Source organism: Petromyzon marinus, chromosome 2 (assembly GCF_048934315.1).
Source record: "Petromyzon marinus isolate PM22_M1 ecotype Great Lakes invasive population chromosome 2, UKy_Petmar_22M1.pri1.0, whole genome shotgun sequence".
NCBI classification, from domain to species: domain Eukaryota; kingdom Metazoa; phylum Chordata; class Hyperoartia; order Petromyzontiformes; family Petromyzontidae; genus Petromyzon; species Petromyzon marinus.
This window is the reverse complement of record NC_133668.1, coordinates 14747559-14761082: the sequence shown is the minus strand read 5'-3', so window position 1 is coordinate 14761082 and position 13524 is coordinate 14747559. Positions and strand designations below refer to the sequence as shown.

The following is a 13524-nucleotide window of genomic DNA, read 5'->3' as shown; positions in this document are numbered from 1 at the left end:
CCAAGCCGAAAGATAACTTATTAAAAAAGAATGTAAAAAATGTATATTTTTTATGATAGAATATAGTATTGTCATCGGTATGACATAAGTATACAAAGTTTGCAGTCGATACCACATTGAGAAGTGGGTTAAAATTTAGTTACAAGGTTTGAGGATGCAACGAGGACGACAACAGAGTTAAAAGCGTGTAAAAATAATATTTAAAATACTTTTTTTAAAAACACGCTTTAATCAAATGTACCGTACGAGTAACGTCAGAACTCTACGACTACAGGAAATGGCCCCGAGGCTTGCCACAACGTAAGGGGGCCCGTGGTGATTTACAGCCAACGTGAGTTGAGCGTGGACAATTAGACCCAAGGCGAAATATAACATAAAAAAAGATTGAAAAAAATATATATTTATTTTTAATGATATAATATAGTATTGTCATCAGTATGACAAACGTATACTAAGTTTGCAGTCGATACGACATTGGAAAGTGGGTTAAAATTTAGTTACAAGATTTGAGGATAACACAGTTGAGGATACAATGGAGTGACTTAAATAAAAGCGTGTAAATAATAATAAAAATGGAATCTTTCGAATCAGAATCTTGATTTATCCTGGAGAAATCCGATGAGCTATGATGATCTGAGAAATCCGACGCGCTAAGAGAAAGGGTCCGTACTTAAAACCAAACCGTGAGTAGATCCCAGATATATTTTTTTTGCGGTGACAACCCATTGGCATTGTGGTCCGCGTAAAAGCAAACCACGTGCTGTGTAATTGATAAAATTAAGATTGTACTACCACGTGGGCGTCCTTGAAAGATGTGCAAGAAGCGGATCGCGCAATAGGGAGAGCCCGATTGATTTGTTTTGTTGGCGAATATTCCATGACGATCGATTTTTGGAGAAGCGCCGATGTCTCCATGGCTGACAATGGGATAAAACGGACAGGCGAAGTGTTTCAGTCGTTTTACAAATATGTGAATCGATGTTCAACCTGCCGGTGCTTAATGTTACACCACAACTGCTCTGAATTCCCATCAAGCCGCTCAATTCTACACCAAATCGACCCCAGGTGAGTTGTATGGATGCAACGAGTATGGTCACACGAAGTACTACACCTGTGTAAACAAAACGTGTTCTATCGCAAATTAAGGTAGAGTACATGGCGTGTCGGCCCACCATTCTGCACGTCTGTACGTCATTTAATTATGTAGTTCACACTTGTTTTGTGAGGTGTTAGTGATGAGACGTGCGCGCATTTCGCAGAAGTATCCAGACAGGAAACAACGGCACGCATTTTACAGTCCTGTTATGTCACGAATCAGACTCTTTTATTTATCCTGGAGAATTCCAATGAGCTATGAAGCTCTTTTTTTCTCAGATGTCCACGAGGGCCGACTATATCAGTGAATATCAGTGAGCAGAAGCGAGTCTGTCATCTTTAAACGGACTGCAGAAATTGTCCACATGCGCTGGCCAAAATTCGCGGCTGTCAAACGGCCAGCATGCCTTCTTCCCCCCGACGATCATGCAATCGCAACTATCCGTACAAAATTTGTGAACTGTTATTTAAACATAAGTCATCACACGACGGCTATGCTGTGAGAAAACATTCGTATAGAAAGACACGCGCATCAACTACGTGCGCGTAACTAGTTTATGGCAACAATCCGGAGGTCAAGTGCTACCGTCGCACAAAAAAAACCACAGTGCGATAAAGTAATTGTTTAAGTATTACTGCGACGTGAACAATGTTCGTTCAAGCAGACAAATAGCAGTGTTCGTTCAATCGACTGAACGGCAAAATAAAGACGATAAACTGCAGAAATATCACGACGCGATACTTTTACGCAAGCGCATATAATCATTAAAGAGATCGTGCACAGAATTAGTAACACACACTTAAGCCGAGATTTCGCGTGTAAAAAAAACGAGAGCGTTGTTTTGTTGTTGTTCTGTACAGTTTAATAAAGGTGCTAAATAAAGGCATTAAATACACAGATAAAATAACTAAATTAAAACGTACTGAACCCGCCGCATGCACGGGTAAGGTTCACGTGCGGGGGAATCCCGTCTCCCCCAACCTCGGGGCCCTCAACGTAACCCGTAGGCAACATCTTAAGTCAACCGCGTCCCAGCTCTTACAAAACAACACTTACCATTACCAGCCCGGATTCGGATTGTGTGTAATTAACGCGCTGCTTCTCATTCGACAGTTGTACGAACACAATCTTCTCACGCACGCACTCGGATGAAATTACTTTACAGTGATTTAGGCTCTTTCATTTATACTGAAAATCCTGGCCTCTATATAGACCATAGAGTTACACTTTGGCCGCGTCTCGTCGTTAGCTTATAACGTATAATACTCAATTAGCGGTTGAGCAATCTACTGCACAATAACTTATCTGTTTACCACGCGTCGCGGTGCGTGTCCGGCTACTGCCGAGTGCGTCTGAGACGCCACCCCCTCTCGCCCCCTGCGGAGCGACTCGGGCTACCTGCCCACACGGCATGTGTTATTCCACGTATCGGTGACAGCCACCGTGAAACAACATTATTTTGACAAAAGTCGCAAAATTACTCCATTCCTTTAACCCCTGGGTTGCGCAGAGTAACCATAAAAGCGCACGCGAACGAATTACCATGAAATATTTTTTGGAAAGAAAAAAACAACCCCCCAACAAACTTAAAATCCATACTTGTACACATCCTTGAATCCGACGTCTGCGGGAGCCTGGCCCTTACAGTCGAAGCGCTCAAAGTCTGCACTCATGACGCCGTCGCCTCTAAGCGGATCATACTGCCCGGCCACTGCCTCCTATTTATACGTCTGATGCGAGACCATCACCCGGCCCTTCTTTCGCACGTGGCGGCACTTTTTTTTTTAAACCTATTTTTATTTTATTTTCGGCTAATAGCGCGTGTAGTTGGGCGGAACCAGCCAGCGTGCGACCCGGCTCCTTGCGAGGCAGCCGTGGCATGCGGTTGCCCAACACCTGATCGCAGGGGACTCAGGCTTAAGGGGACTCAGGCTCAAGGGGACTCAGGCTTCAGGGAACCCCCCCCCCCCACCCCCGTGCCTGTTTTGACTGTGCCACGCTATATAGAGACGGTTAAAACAGCACCGAAGAGAAGGCATGCCAAGCAACGATCCATCTCCAAGCTGGCTCCTCTTGCCGTAAGCTGAAGTTTGAGTTAGTGTTTATTGGATGCACTTTTTAAACTTTTAAATCGATGTTTTTGTTGTGAGCGGCCCACGTGACAATTGGGTTTGAGCTTTAACTCTTGCAGACTCTGTTATGGTCGTTAAAAAGTTTATTGTTTAAAATGGATGCATGTCTGAATTAAATCCATCAAGTAGTTACATTTTCAACAAAGCGCAATGAAACATTGGTGAAAAAAAGAGTGATGTGAATGTTCGTTAAATATTTCATGATGTTTTACCTATGTAAGCAAAGTTTGTAGTGGCGGGCGGGTTATGTTCAATATCATTACCTAATACCGCATATACATTGTGCCTTAACATTATTCTACTACACTGTGCTGCAGTCGCCCATAAACATGAATAATTATGCAGTGAATAAGCTATTTCTGGGCCCTAGGTGATTATTAAACAACACACACCGAGTGTACAGCAATAATTGGAGTCAGGAGCAGCCCAGCATCATAGCCCACTTGCATATCCAGCACAATGCTTCAACTCGTACAAAAGTTTGCGTAGAAACGTCGATAACAGTGTTAAAATGATCAGTGTGGTGCATGCATGAGGCGGCAATTCCAAGCGAGTGTTTACACCCGTCGACAAGCCCGCCGTTGGACGGTGCAGGTCACAGCGCGCACCTTACGAGGCCAGCAACGGTGAACACATGTATGTACCTTGTGTGGAACATGTATATACCTTGTGTGGAGTGGCATGGAGCGTGAAAACACCAGCAAACGAGTTACTCAACTGAAATGCAGCAGCCTGATGAAAACGGCCTACTGGAGACGTGGGATTGACTCGGAAGCATACCGCATTTAAAAAATACACGATTGCACTCAAACATGTGGTGCACAAAATACCATTCCGTGGTTTGGCCTCAACATTAATATCTTGGAGAACAAAACAAATATCCTAACAGGCAGCACTTAGGCAGCAGCTCATTTAATCCCCCTTTACAATCCACAGCAATGGGCACTAAAACTGATACAGCAGTGCACACGTTCGGACAACACGGTCTCCCCTCTTCCATTTCGTCAGGAGGACAGCTCATTCCGGAGCCTTTGCCATTCCGCCACTGCTGCGGCTCTGTCGCTCATCATCGGCAGCGGCTGGAGACGCCTCGCACTGGCCGGTCAACGCTCAGCACTGGCCGAGGGTGTCCACGCTGCTGCTGGCACTGCCCGTCTGCGCACGCTTGATGTACAAGTTCAGCAGTTTAATCTGAAAGGCAGAACAGGTCGGATCAATGCAGGGAGTGAGCTGTGCCTCTGTACCATGCATGCAGGTCGATCAAACACTGAAGAGTTATAGGGTGATTGTGATGAGGCGTTCACGCTTCTGACATTCTGCCGCTCAGTGCACACGCCCAGGTTGCACTCGCTCAAGGATTGGGTGCTGCAGATGCACTCATATCCACTGATGGCCAAAACGGTGAAAATGTCACATTCCTATCGTGAGAAAAAGTCCATTGATTGCCACCATTGGTTGATAGTCAACTTCTCTTAATCATAACATTAAGCTAATTTTAGTCATGGCCAGATGTATGTATGTTGAATTTCTTTCGTTCCGTATGTAGCCAACCATAGTAATCGGAGGTGCGGGGGAAGGACAACAAAACTAAAAAGCAGTTATAATACAGATAAACACACGTTCGTAAGCTTTGTAATGGATGGATATGTGCAGCCCTTCTGTAAATCCAATGGTGGATGAGGGCCTGCCCACTTCTGTGAATTGCACAAAAAATTATTTGACTACTTTTACAATACTGGTCAGGAAAGGGTGGAAAAGGTGGGGACCAAAGGTGTGGAAGCTTTAGTACCATGCAACAATGGATGTTTATGCACTGCCATCTACTGTCCAACAATGTAGCTCCACACAATTCATGTTTGCATTGCAAATAAATGGCGTAATAGAAGATATACAATGTAAGCAGCGATGATATTGCACAAGGCGAACGTCCTCTGATGTAGAGCGCGTAGGCCAGTAAATATCCATGATTGTGACGTTTCGGAATATTTTTAACGTTTTAAATAAACGTGTAAGCAGGTGAGAATTCAATGAATGTTTTTCAAGTGTACGTTTCTTCACATCAAATGAAATGCTGTTATCCAAACTTATAACTTCATACTTCACAGAGGAGTCTCTTATTTCTAATGCGATGGCAACCATGGCTTCATGGACTGGGCTGCTAAGGGACATCATGGACCAGCCACAGCTGCCATTTCTACCACTGGTCACATGTAGCACATTCTGTGGTGCAAAGTCACTCTCGTGTGAAAGTGAACTGCATCGCACACCGAACATAACGACAGAAGTGCGAGCACTTTGAGAAAATGCAACAGTTCAACGGAGTCATAAAATCACAGCAATAGAGGATGCCAGCTCGCCAAATAGGGCGAACCCCCCCCCCCCCCGAAAGATTCTACCTTACATGTTAAACATCTAATTTAACAACCGTACTTCAAATGGTGTTATCGGCATTGCATTATGAGATGAAGAAATTCCATCGGGAGTTCTTGCAAAAGAAGTGCACCACTATCTGGTAGAGAATAGTTTCTAGAATTCACAGAACTACTTCTGAGATCCCTTCAATTGCTTCCAATTCATTATCACTAAATGAATACCGAACAATTGCAATTTAGCTGGCAGAAACTTCTGTTCCACCAACACTTTAGCCAGGTCCCTCATATTGGCTACCTTTACGTGTTGTATGTGCATTAATAAAAAGGGATGTACGTATCAATACAAAAGAGCTAGGGGGCACGGGGGGCGGGGTGCCCACACGATATGGAATTGGAGAGAGCACCTTGCTGCCTGTGAGCTGTGCAAGGTGCGGCTTGAGGTCATCCCCAATGACAGAGTGTACGGCCACCAGGCAGAACACGCTCGCCTTACGCACGCTGCTCTCCGTGTTGTCGTATCCCTGCATGCAGATGCACGCACGCGCGCACGCAAGCACGCCACACCGGCACGCAAATTACTCGAGGATGCGCAGGAAACACGATCGCTAACAAAACCATCAACAGTCACAACCGACCGTACGTAGTTGTTCTTGAGCAGCACGATAAACGAATTGCACCGATTAATGCAGTGTTCACGACGGCATGCCCGTGGCCGCCGCACACCATCCAGATCGCATGCCGTGAGTAAGAGCTCAATGTGACAAGTTCACTTCACAGGAAATCAGTGGGCAGCGAATTAGCATTGTGGTGTAGATAGACTCAGAATCTTTATTTATGCTGGAGAAATCCAATGAGCTATGAAGCTCCTTTTCACAGATGTCCAGTAGGGGCGGGTCAGAACGTTACACCAAACAATACAAAAACAGAAGTACGAAGTATATGAAAAGTAAGCAAATCACTACAAATAAAAACATCAAATAGATAAAGTATACAAGTTCAAATTGCATAAGTACACCAATTCCAAAGCTTGAGCAAGGCAGCAAAATAACTGCAAAAACAATCCCAGACCACACCAAGACAACACACAGTCCCTGAATAAAATTGCACATTAAAATTGAACTATCGATATATATGTGTAAGGATGGAAGTCACAAATAACGTTTGCAAATGCGGTTGTATCCAGCACTAATCTTCTGCTTCAGGATATTTATTGAAGGAAAATGTACGATGTTAATGGAAGAAACAATGGCGAAGACTTTGCCAGCTATCAAGCATCCGTGTACTTCAATTACACTCGACCTCCGCAACCATTCTAATACTGAAACATTGACAGGGTAGGGAAAGGCAGTCCCCGTGTACCTCTGTGACTTAATTGGGAATGGTATTCCACATTTTGCACTTCTGCACAAACTATAGCCCACATTCTAAGGTGGAAAGGTAACATAAAACAAAATAATATCCAATCTTGTTTCATTCTAAAACTATAAGATATGAAAAAATAATTCCACATTTGCGCAATATAACCTTTCTAACCATCACAATTCAAGTTGATCATAAATCCTACAGTTCATACTGACAATGGTGCTGTGCGGCTTAGCATTGCTTCCACGCAAACAATCTCCAGCCAAAGCGTTCACTCATTGAAATTCTTGAACGATGATGTACGCCTCACGAGATGTGGCCCTATAGACGCGATGCTACGATGCCAATGGTCGTACCTGCAGCAGGCCCGGGATGACTGCGGGCACCAGCGGAAGCAGGTCCCCATGCGAAATGCGCTCCACCACCCGCGTGAGCATCTTTATGGCCGCCAGGTTCGTGGGGTAGGTGGCCGTCTGCACGATGGGACACAGCACCTGCAGGCACTGCTCCGGCTGGATCGATGTCGCCAAGGCCATGGCCGTCTCCTCTGCCGCGCGCACCACCTACACGGGGAGTCAGGGTGGTGATGTCCGTGCGTTAACGCTGAAGTATGCCGGTCAGGGCAAGCGGAGAGTATGAGCCGCTTTGCTGCATATATTTGGCATAAAAGAGGGCTTGCAGCCACCTATACTATCGTTAACTGTTTTCCATCTATGGTACAGTCACAAATAGGTCTCATTGTGAACTGGCTCCCCTGCATTGGCCTCACTCGAGCAATTATAAATTGGATAAAATAAATGAAGACGTAAAAGCTGCATTTGTATGCCAAGCATATCTGAATAATGAATGCTGTGGAGTGTAATACGACTTTTAATCACTGTTACAAGATAAATAATATGAACTTTGGTGAAAATGTATCTTTGCCTTACTCCATTTCTGCTAAGTTTTTTGTAACTTTCTTCATGGTAATAGGCCAAAAAAAAATCGAGTAACTTACAAAATGACATAATATCACATTTGGCACTCTGCCTTCGGCAATAATAAAGTAGTGCTAATTTTGATTTAAAGCTTTCGTGACTGCAGGGATTAATATTCTTGGTTCTTTCGGTAAAGTCACGTAGAAGGGAAACAATAAAATAATAAAAATATAAAACAATACAATTCTCACGACATTTCGACTGCAACACAAGCAATCATCAGGTGTGAAAACCACAGCAAGAAAATTGGAGCTTTATTTTAAAATTTTCTTGCTGTGGTTTTCACACCTGATGATGATTGCTTGTGTTGCAGTCGAAACGTCGTGAGAATTGTATTGTTTAATATTTTTATTTATTTATTGTTTCCCTTCTACGTGACTTTAGCGAAAGAACCAATAATATATATAATGCTAATTTATTTATTTAGTTTGGTCTTTTATACTTGTCACTTTCCACTGCCAATGCGGTTATTTAAGTTTAACTTTAAAATTAAAAGTATAATTTTTACATCATGATTTTGTGATTGTTGTATAAACATTTTCCTGATATAAACAAAATTAAAATTACCAGAGAATGAAACCACACAAAGAATGTCACTCTCCATTTAGTATCAACTTATTTTAGCAGCAGAATAATTGCTTGATTTTTTCCTTGACTCACAGTAGGTTTAACAATCACGATAACATTGTGCAATATCACCGCAAGTTCACATTTCCGTTGTAAATACACAGTGGTCTTATATATAATCTGCATTACTAACAAACAAATACCACGTGTACTTAGTCTTATTAATTAGTCACAAACCCATTGCCATCAAGACTGCTGGGGGAGGGGGGTGCTATGGGCGTGCTATTTTTTTACGACAGAACTGAAAATATATGAATTGAAAGCTCCTTATCTATGTCACAAACTAATTTAAAACATAATTTGTTCCCACATTTCTGGCTAAAACATGAGCATCTGCTGTGCTGCTGCTGAAACTACGTTGGTGATATTTGCACAAAACACAGCAGGCTTGCTTTCTGGTACTACCCTGTTCCATCAACTCCAGTCTGAAATAATCTTGAGCTGCTCATCTTTATGATCTAACATACATTTCTACCATAACAAACAACCGGTGCCTTCTTTGTCCACTTCTATCCAGGCTGGCCTTGCATCGAACCAGCCAAAACCCAAATCGATGTCTTCTGAGTAACAGCAGATCACAGATATCTGGAAGTTAAGGGGCATTCGCAAAATACCTTTACAATCTCCTGATGTCAGGTGTTCTAGTTTATGTTAGCTTCTTTTTTATATTAAAACATAAATTAACACAAGAAACACCTGTTTACCACTTATTTGCCACCTGTTAACCACTTATTTGCCACCTGTTAATTGGTCAACTTATCACAGTACAGAACACAATGGGGCCACTTTTGAGATAACATACAACTGATTGTTTTAGGGATAGACCATGTAATTATACAGGAACAAGCCAGGCAGCATGCCATGGCGTGAGCTACTGCCTTGCTTTGGAATTTCTGACACGTGCGCAAAGTGGTCCGGTTTGTTAGCCAGTGTGCACGGACATACTAACCTTCCAGCTGACAGCCTCACCTGGCAAAAGCTATATGCTCTAGCATGCCGAGATACCCCTTCAATGAAGACACGCATTTAATAAGGTGAGCACTAAGTACACACCATTGCAAACTCCATTGCTAACAGTGTCCCAACCTTAACTAAACACTGTCAGTGTAATGGCATTGAATTGCAGAGGAGCTGTTAACCCTTTATATGTGCCTGACCATAATTCAGCAGTGATAAATATGCTTCTGTTCCCCATGTGGAGCACCTAAACAGCAGGATAACCCGGGGGAAATATAAGTGTGGGCCAGGGCCGAGCGCAAATTGCAAACTAATATAATTGTCTTACTCACATTTCTACTGTTGCTCAAGATGCAGTTTTTACTGAAAAAATATAACCATGGAACAGCTTTAAAGCAATCGGTAAACATTTCTCTTTCACTTCCATTCGACATATCCATACAGAATATATCTTAATCATGTACCTCTTAGTTTCTTCTCAACCTTATCCTGCCACCTTCCTGCTTGGTCTTTCATTTGCCATAATTGTTTTGACATACCTTGCATTCAGATCGTGATGCAAGGCCGTTCACATCTACGTGAAAACAATGCTCCACTGGCAGCTGTATGCTGGCAAAGACTCCTGTCCCTTGTGTAAACACGCAAACACGGTCCCGTGCCGGTATTTGGTGCAATGTATTGCAAACCGAAGAAAGCTTTATGCATTTTATTGAAACCTTTCATCTACAACGGTGGCTCCTCTTGCAAAGAGTGGTGCCAGGCAGGATTAAAAGTATAAATCACCATAACACTCGTCACAAAAATAATGTATCGTTGAAGAAGCCACATGCGACTGAATGGAGCTGGGGTGCGTGAGGATATTCAGCAAATCCACAACCACATTTTTAGTAAAGATCAAGCCAAAATAATTTTTGGTAAATATCAAGCCTAAATATTTTTTATTATTAAAACAATTAAAAGTAACTGAATGTAAGCTATTTTTTTTCAAGGACATGGAAATAAACTAAGGAAGTGGGGAGAAATCGAATGAATAGAGTTAAATGGAAAATAAATAAAGTTAGGGGGACAGACCGCTTCCCTGAATGCAGTTGTAAAATTAAGTCACGGCAACTTAGGGTGCGCATTTGATTCTACAGACCAAGACCCATCGTCTGAGCGGGGTATACACGTACACAGTATTTTGAATGTAAACAAAAGGCTACACAAAAGTCCACCACTCTACACAGGTAAATCAAATAAAACGAAGGGTGCAAAGACAGAGGGTGTAGCGCAGGTATGACCCAACCTGACTGCCTCTCCTGCTACTACCGTGAGCCCGCGTGTGAGACAGGCAGGTGAGATGAACCAGCCGTCACGTGACACATTGGCTTTTTTTGAGCCTCTGTCTTTGGCACCAGCTGCGATTAAGTGGCAAAATGCACATTTTGCTGTCTGCCAACTGCTCACAACGCATCTTCATTTCCTGCCACTTGTCACTCTCTAAATATTTTTCTTATTAATAGAACAGGAATTGGCATGATGAAAATTAACCACGGGAAATAGCTGAAGTGCACTGGTTGTAATAAAAAGACATGGGCACTGAAAAAGAAAATGGAACAGCTGCTGAATGATACACAAAGAAGTATGGAGAGGCGCATTACTAGAACTTCAGAGACAAATAGCAACACATGAATCGGGAAACAAACATAAAACAGGGACGATTCTTAGTCTTGGTTCTTTCGGTAAAGTCACCACGTAGAAGGGAAACAATTAAATAATAAAAATATAAAACAATAAAATTCTCACGACGTTTCGACTGCAACACAAGCAATCATCTTCAGGTGTGAAAACCACAGCAAACTTTAAATCAAAATATACCGATTCTTAAGGAAAGTAAGTGGGCTTATATAGTACACATCACTAGAAGGGATAATGACCAATAGGTGAGACGAGACTGGCGATGAAATAGCAAAGCAGGGAACACAACCAATGAGGATGACCACCGCAATAGTGGAGCGATGAGATCAGCTCATGTGCAGGAGTGAGATGGAATACACGGCATCCCAGAACGATGAAGAATGACAATGGTGTGGCTAGGCCTTAATCCAGCAATAGGATAGCACATCTTCTGGGTTCTTTCGGTAAAGTCACGTAGAATGGAGATAAAATAATAATAATAAAAATTTATTACGTTATTATTTTTATTATTATTTTATCTCCATTCTACGTGACTTTACCGAAAGAACCCAGAAGATGAATCCCTGCAGTCACGAAAGCTTTAAATCGAAGGATAGCACATGGCTGACTATTTATTTATATGGGAGAAGCTACCATAGGGCTGAAGAGTGTCATCCAATGTAATGTACACTTACATGTTTTTACCCGCTCAAAGAAAGATGTCACAAAATTAATAGTTGACTTCAGCAAGATGCTCTGACCCATCACACTGAGGTGCCCCCTTTGACACATGATGTTCTGGACACTTCATGTGTGATGCTGCCCCCTTGTTGGCTGGAAAGGTGGGATCGCCTCAAAGAACACAGGGCTGCTTCAAGCGACGTTTGTGTGCCGTGAAAATAGGAGCCAAAGGGAATGCTCACAATCTGGCACAGGGAGGTGAACATTTTAGAACAAAGTAATAAGCGCTTTAAAAATAGGGAAAAAAATTCAGCCAAGACAGAGCAACATTTTTCAACAACTTATCAGGCCATCTTCATTTCAAATTATGCAAATCGATATTGTAGCAACAAGAACAATGTTTACAAAACCTTGCATTAGGTCATACACAACACTCGCTCGTGTACACGCATATGGGTGGAGGTGCAGTCTCAGTTCGGTTTCTTGTTTAAGAAAACGTCAATCTCCATATTATTACAATGACACTGATCGTTATCGATGGCATCACTCAAGGTTATTTTGTATTGTGCACGTGTCAGTGGAGTGTAAAGAGCACATACAAAGCTTCAATAATCAAAGGAGCTAAATTAATTCATTTTAACTTTTTAACTTGTTGAAACATTTAACTCAGTATCTATAAACCAAAACCAACTGTCATCAGGAGCAAATTGCATCTATAAAGGCACGGGCCTATCATTTTTGCTATTTTTCAGGAGAAGATTTTCTTAAAGTCTCTCTATGAAAGTTATCTAAAAGTTCAATATAGCCTACGTTATGCCATAAAGAAATCCATAAACTGTATTCAGGTGATCTATTCGACTAATATCGTGCAGCAATCCCTAAAATTATATTCACCCACCATGCTCCACAGTTCAAGATAAAAGCGCCATTAATATAGCGGATTGCTAAACTTAGTTTGGTGTGATGTCAGTCAGCAAGTGCGTGTGGTTTCTTGTGGGGAACGATAGTATAGCGGTTAACATCCTCATGGCCAACACCAGTGACTTTTATCTGAACCGGTCCTGGGCCTCCCCTAGGTCAATTTAGCCTGAAATTAGTACCTGCTGTGTGTAAAAGTCGCCAATGGGGAGACAAAGACGGTCGGACATGGTCCTGGCCACCCACTTGCCCCAACAGTCTGTTAAGGCTATACGGGGGCTCTTTGTCGTTGTGGTTTCTGGACCTTTTTACAATGTCTCCTTGAATTGCTCATGGGGACATAATTTACCAGATTTTCCCTTTATAAGTCAATGACGGATGTGGAAACCAAACCCCACATACTGGAACTTTCGATAATGTCTTTAATGTCTTTGCCTGAAAAATACCCTAAGTGTGGCTGGGTCATCTTTTTATTGAGTATCGTGATAGTACAGTCAGAATGAGCCTCTCAACCAAATGTCACTCTAAATCGACATGAATCTCGCAACCATACAAACCGCGACCCTACTCCAGCCTGCACGTCGCAGGCGTAGGTTTGAGCTTGGACTCGGGCACTCAAAATTGGCTTCAATGTTATAATTAGCACAGATAGCCATATAAGAGAAACCTACTTACTGCACTGCCTTCCCTATAGCCATCATTGCCCTGCAGATGGGTGTCTATAGCCGGCTGTATCTATGCATGAT

General features: G+C 42.5%; 1 protein-coding gene across 37 annotated transcripts in view; it reads right to left on the bottom strand.

Annotated features, from left to right (window-relative positions):
- Positions 1-1302: 1302 nt before the first annotated feature.
- The window catches only part of LOC116946623 (CLIP-associating protein 1-B), an 86615-nt gene continuing 74393 nt past the window's right edge, over positions 1303-13524 (bottom strand). For all 37 annotated transcript variants that reach the window (XM_076070297.1, XM_076070333.1, XM_076070326.1 and 34 more), the window contains 3 exons: positions 7319-7525; positions 6005-6121; positions 1303-4419 (listed from right to left, as the gene is read on the bottom strand). In XM_076070297.1, the coding sequence (XP_075926412.1) occupies positions 4339-4419; positions 6005-6121; positions 7319-7525 (405 nt within the window). In that variant the 3' untranslated portion in view covers positions 1303-4338. The remainder of the gene's footprint in view (positions 4420-6004; positions 6122-7318; positions 7526-13524) is intronic.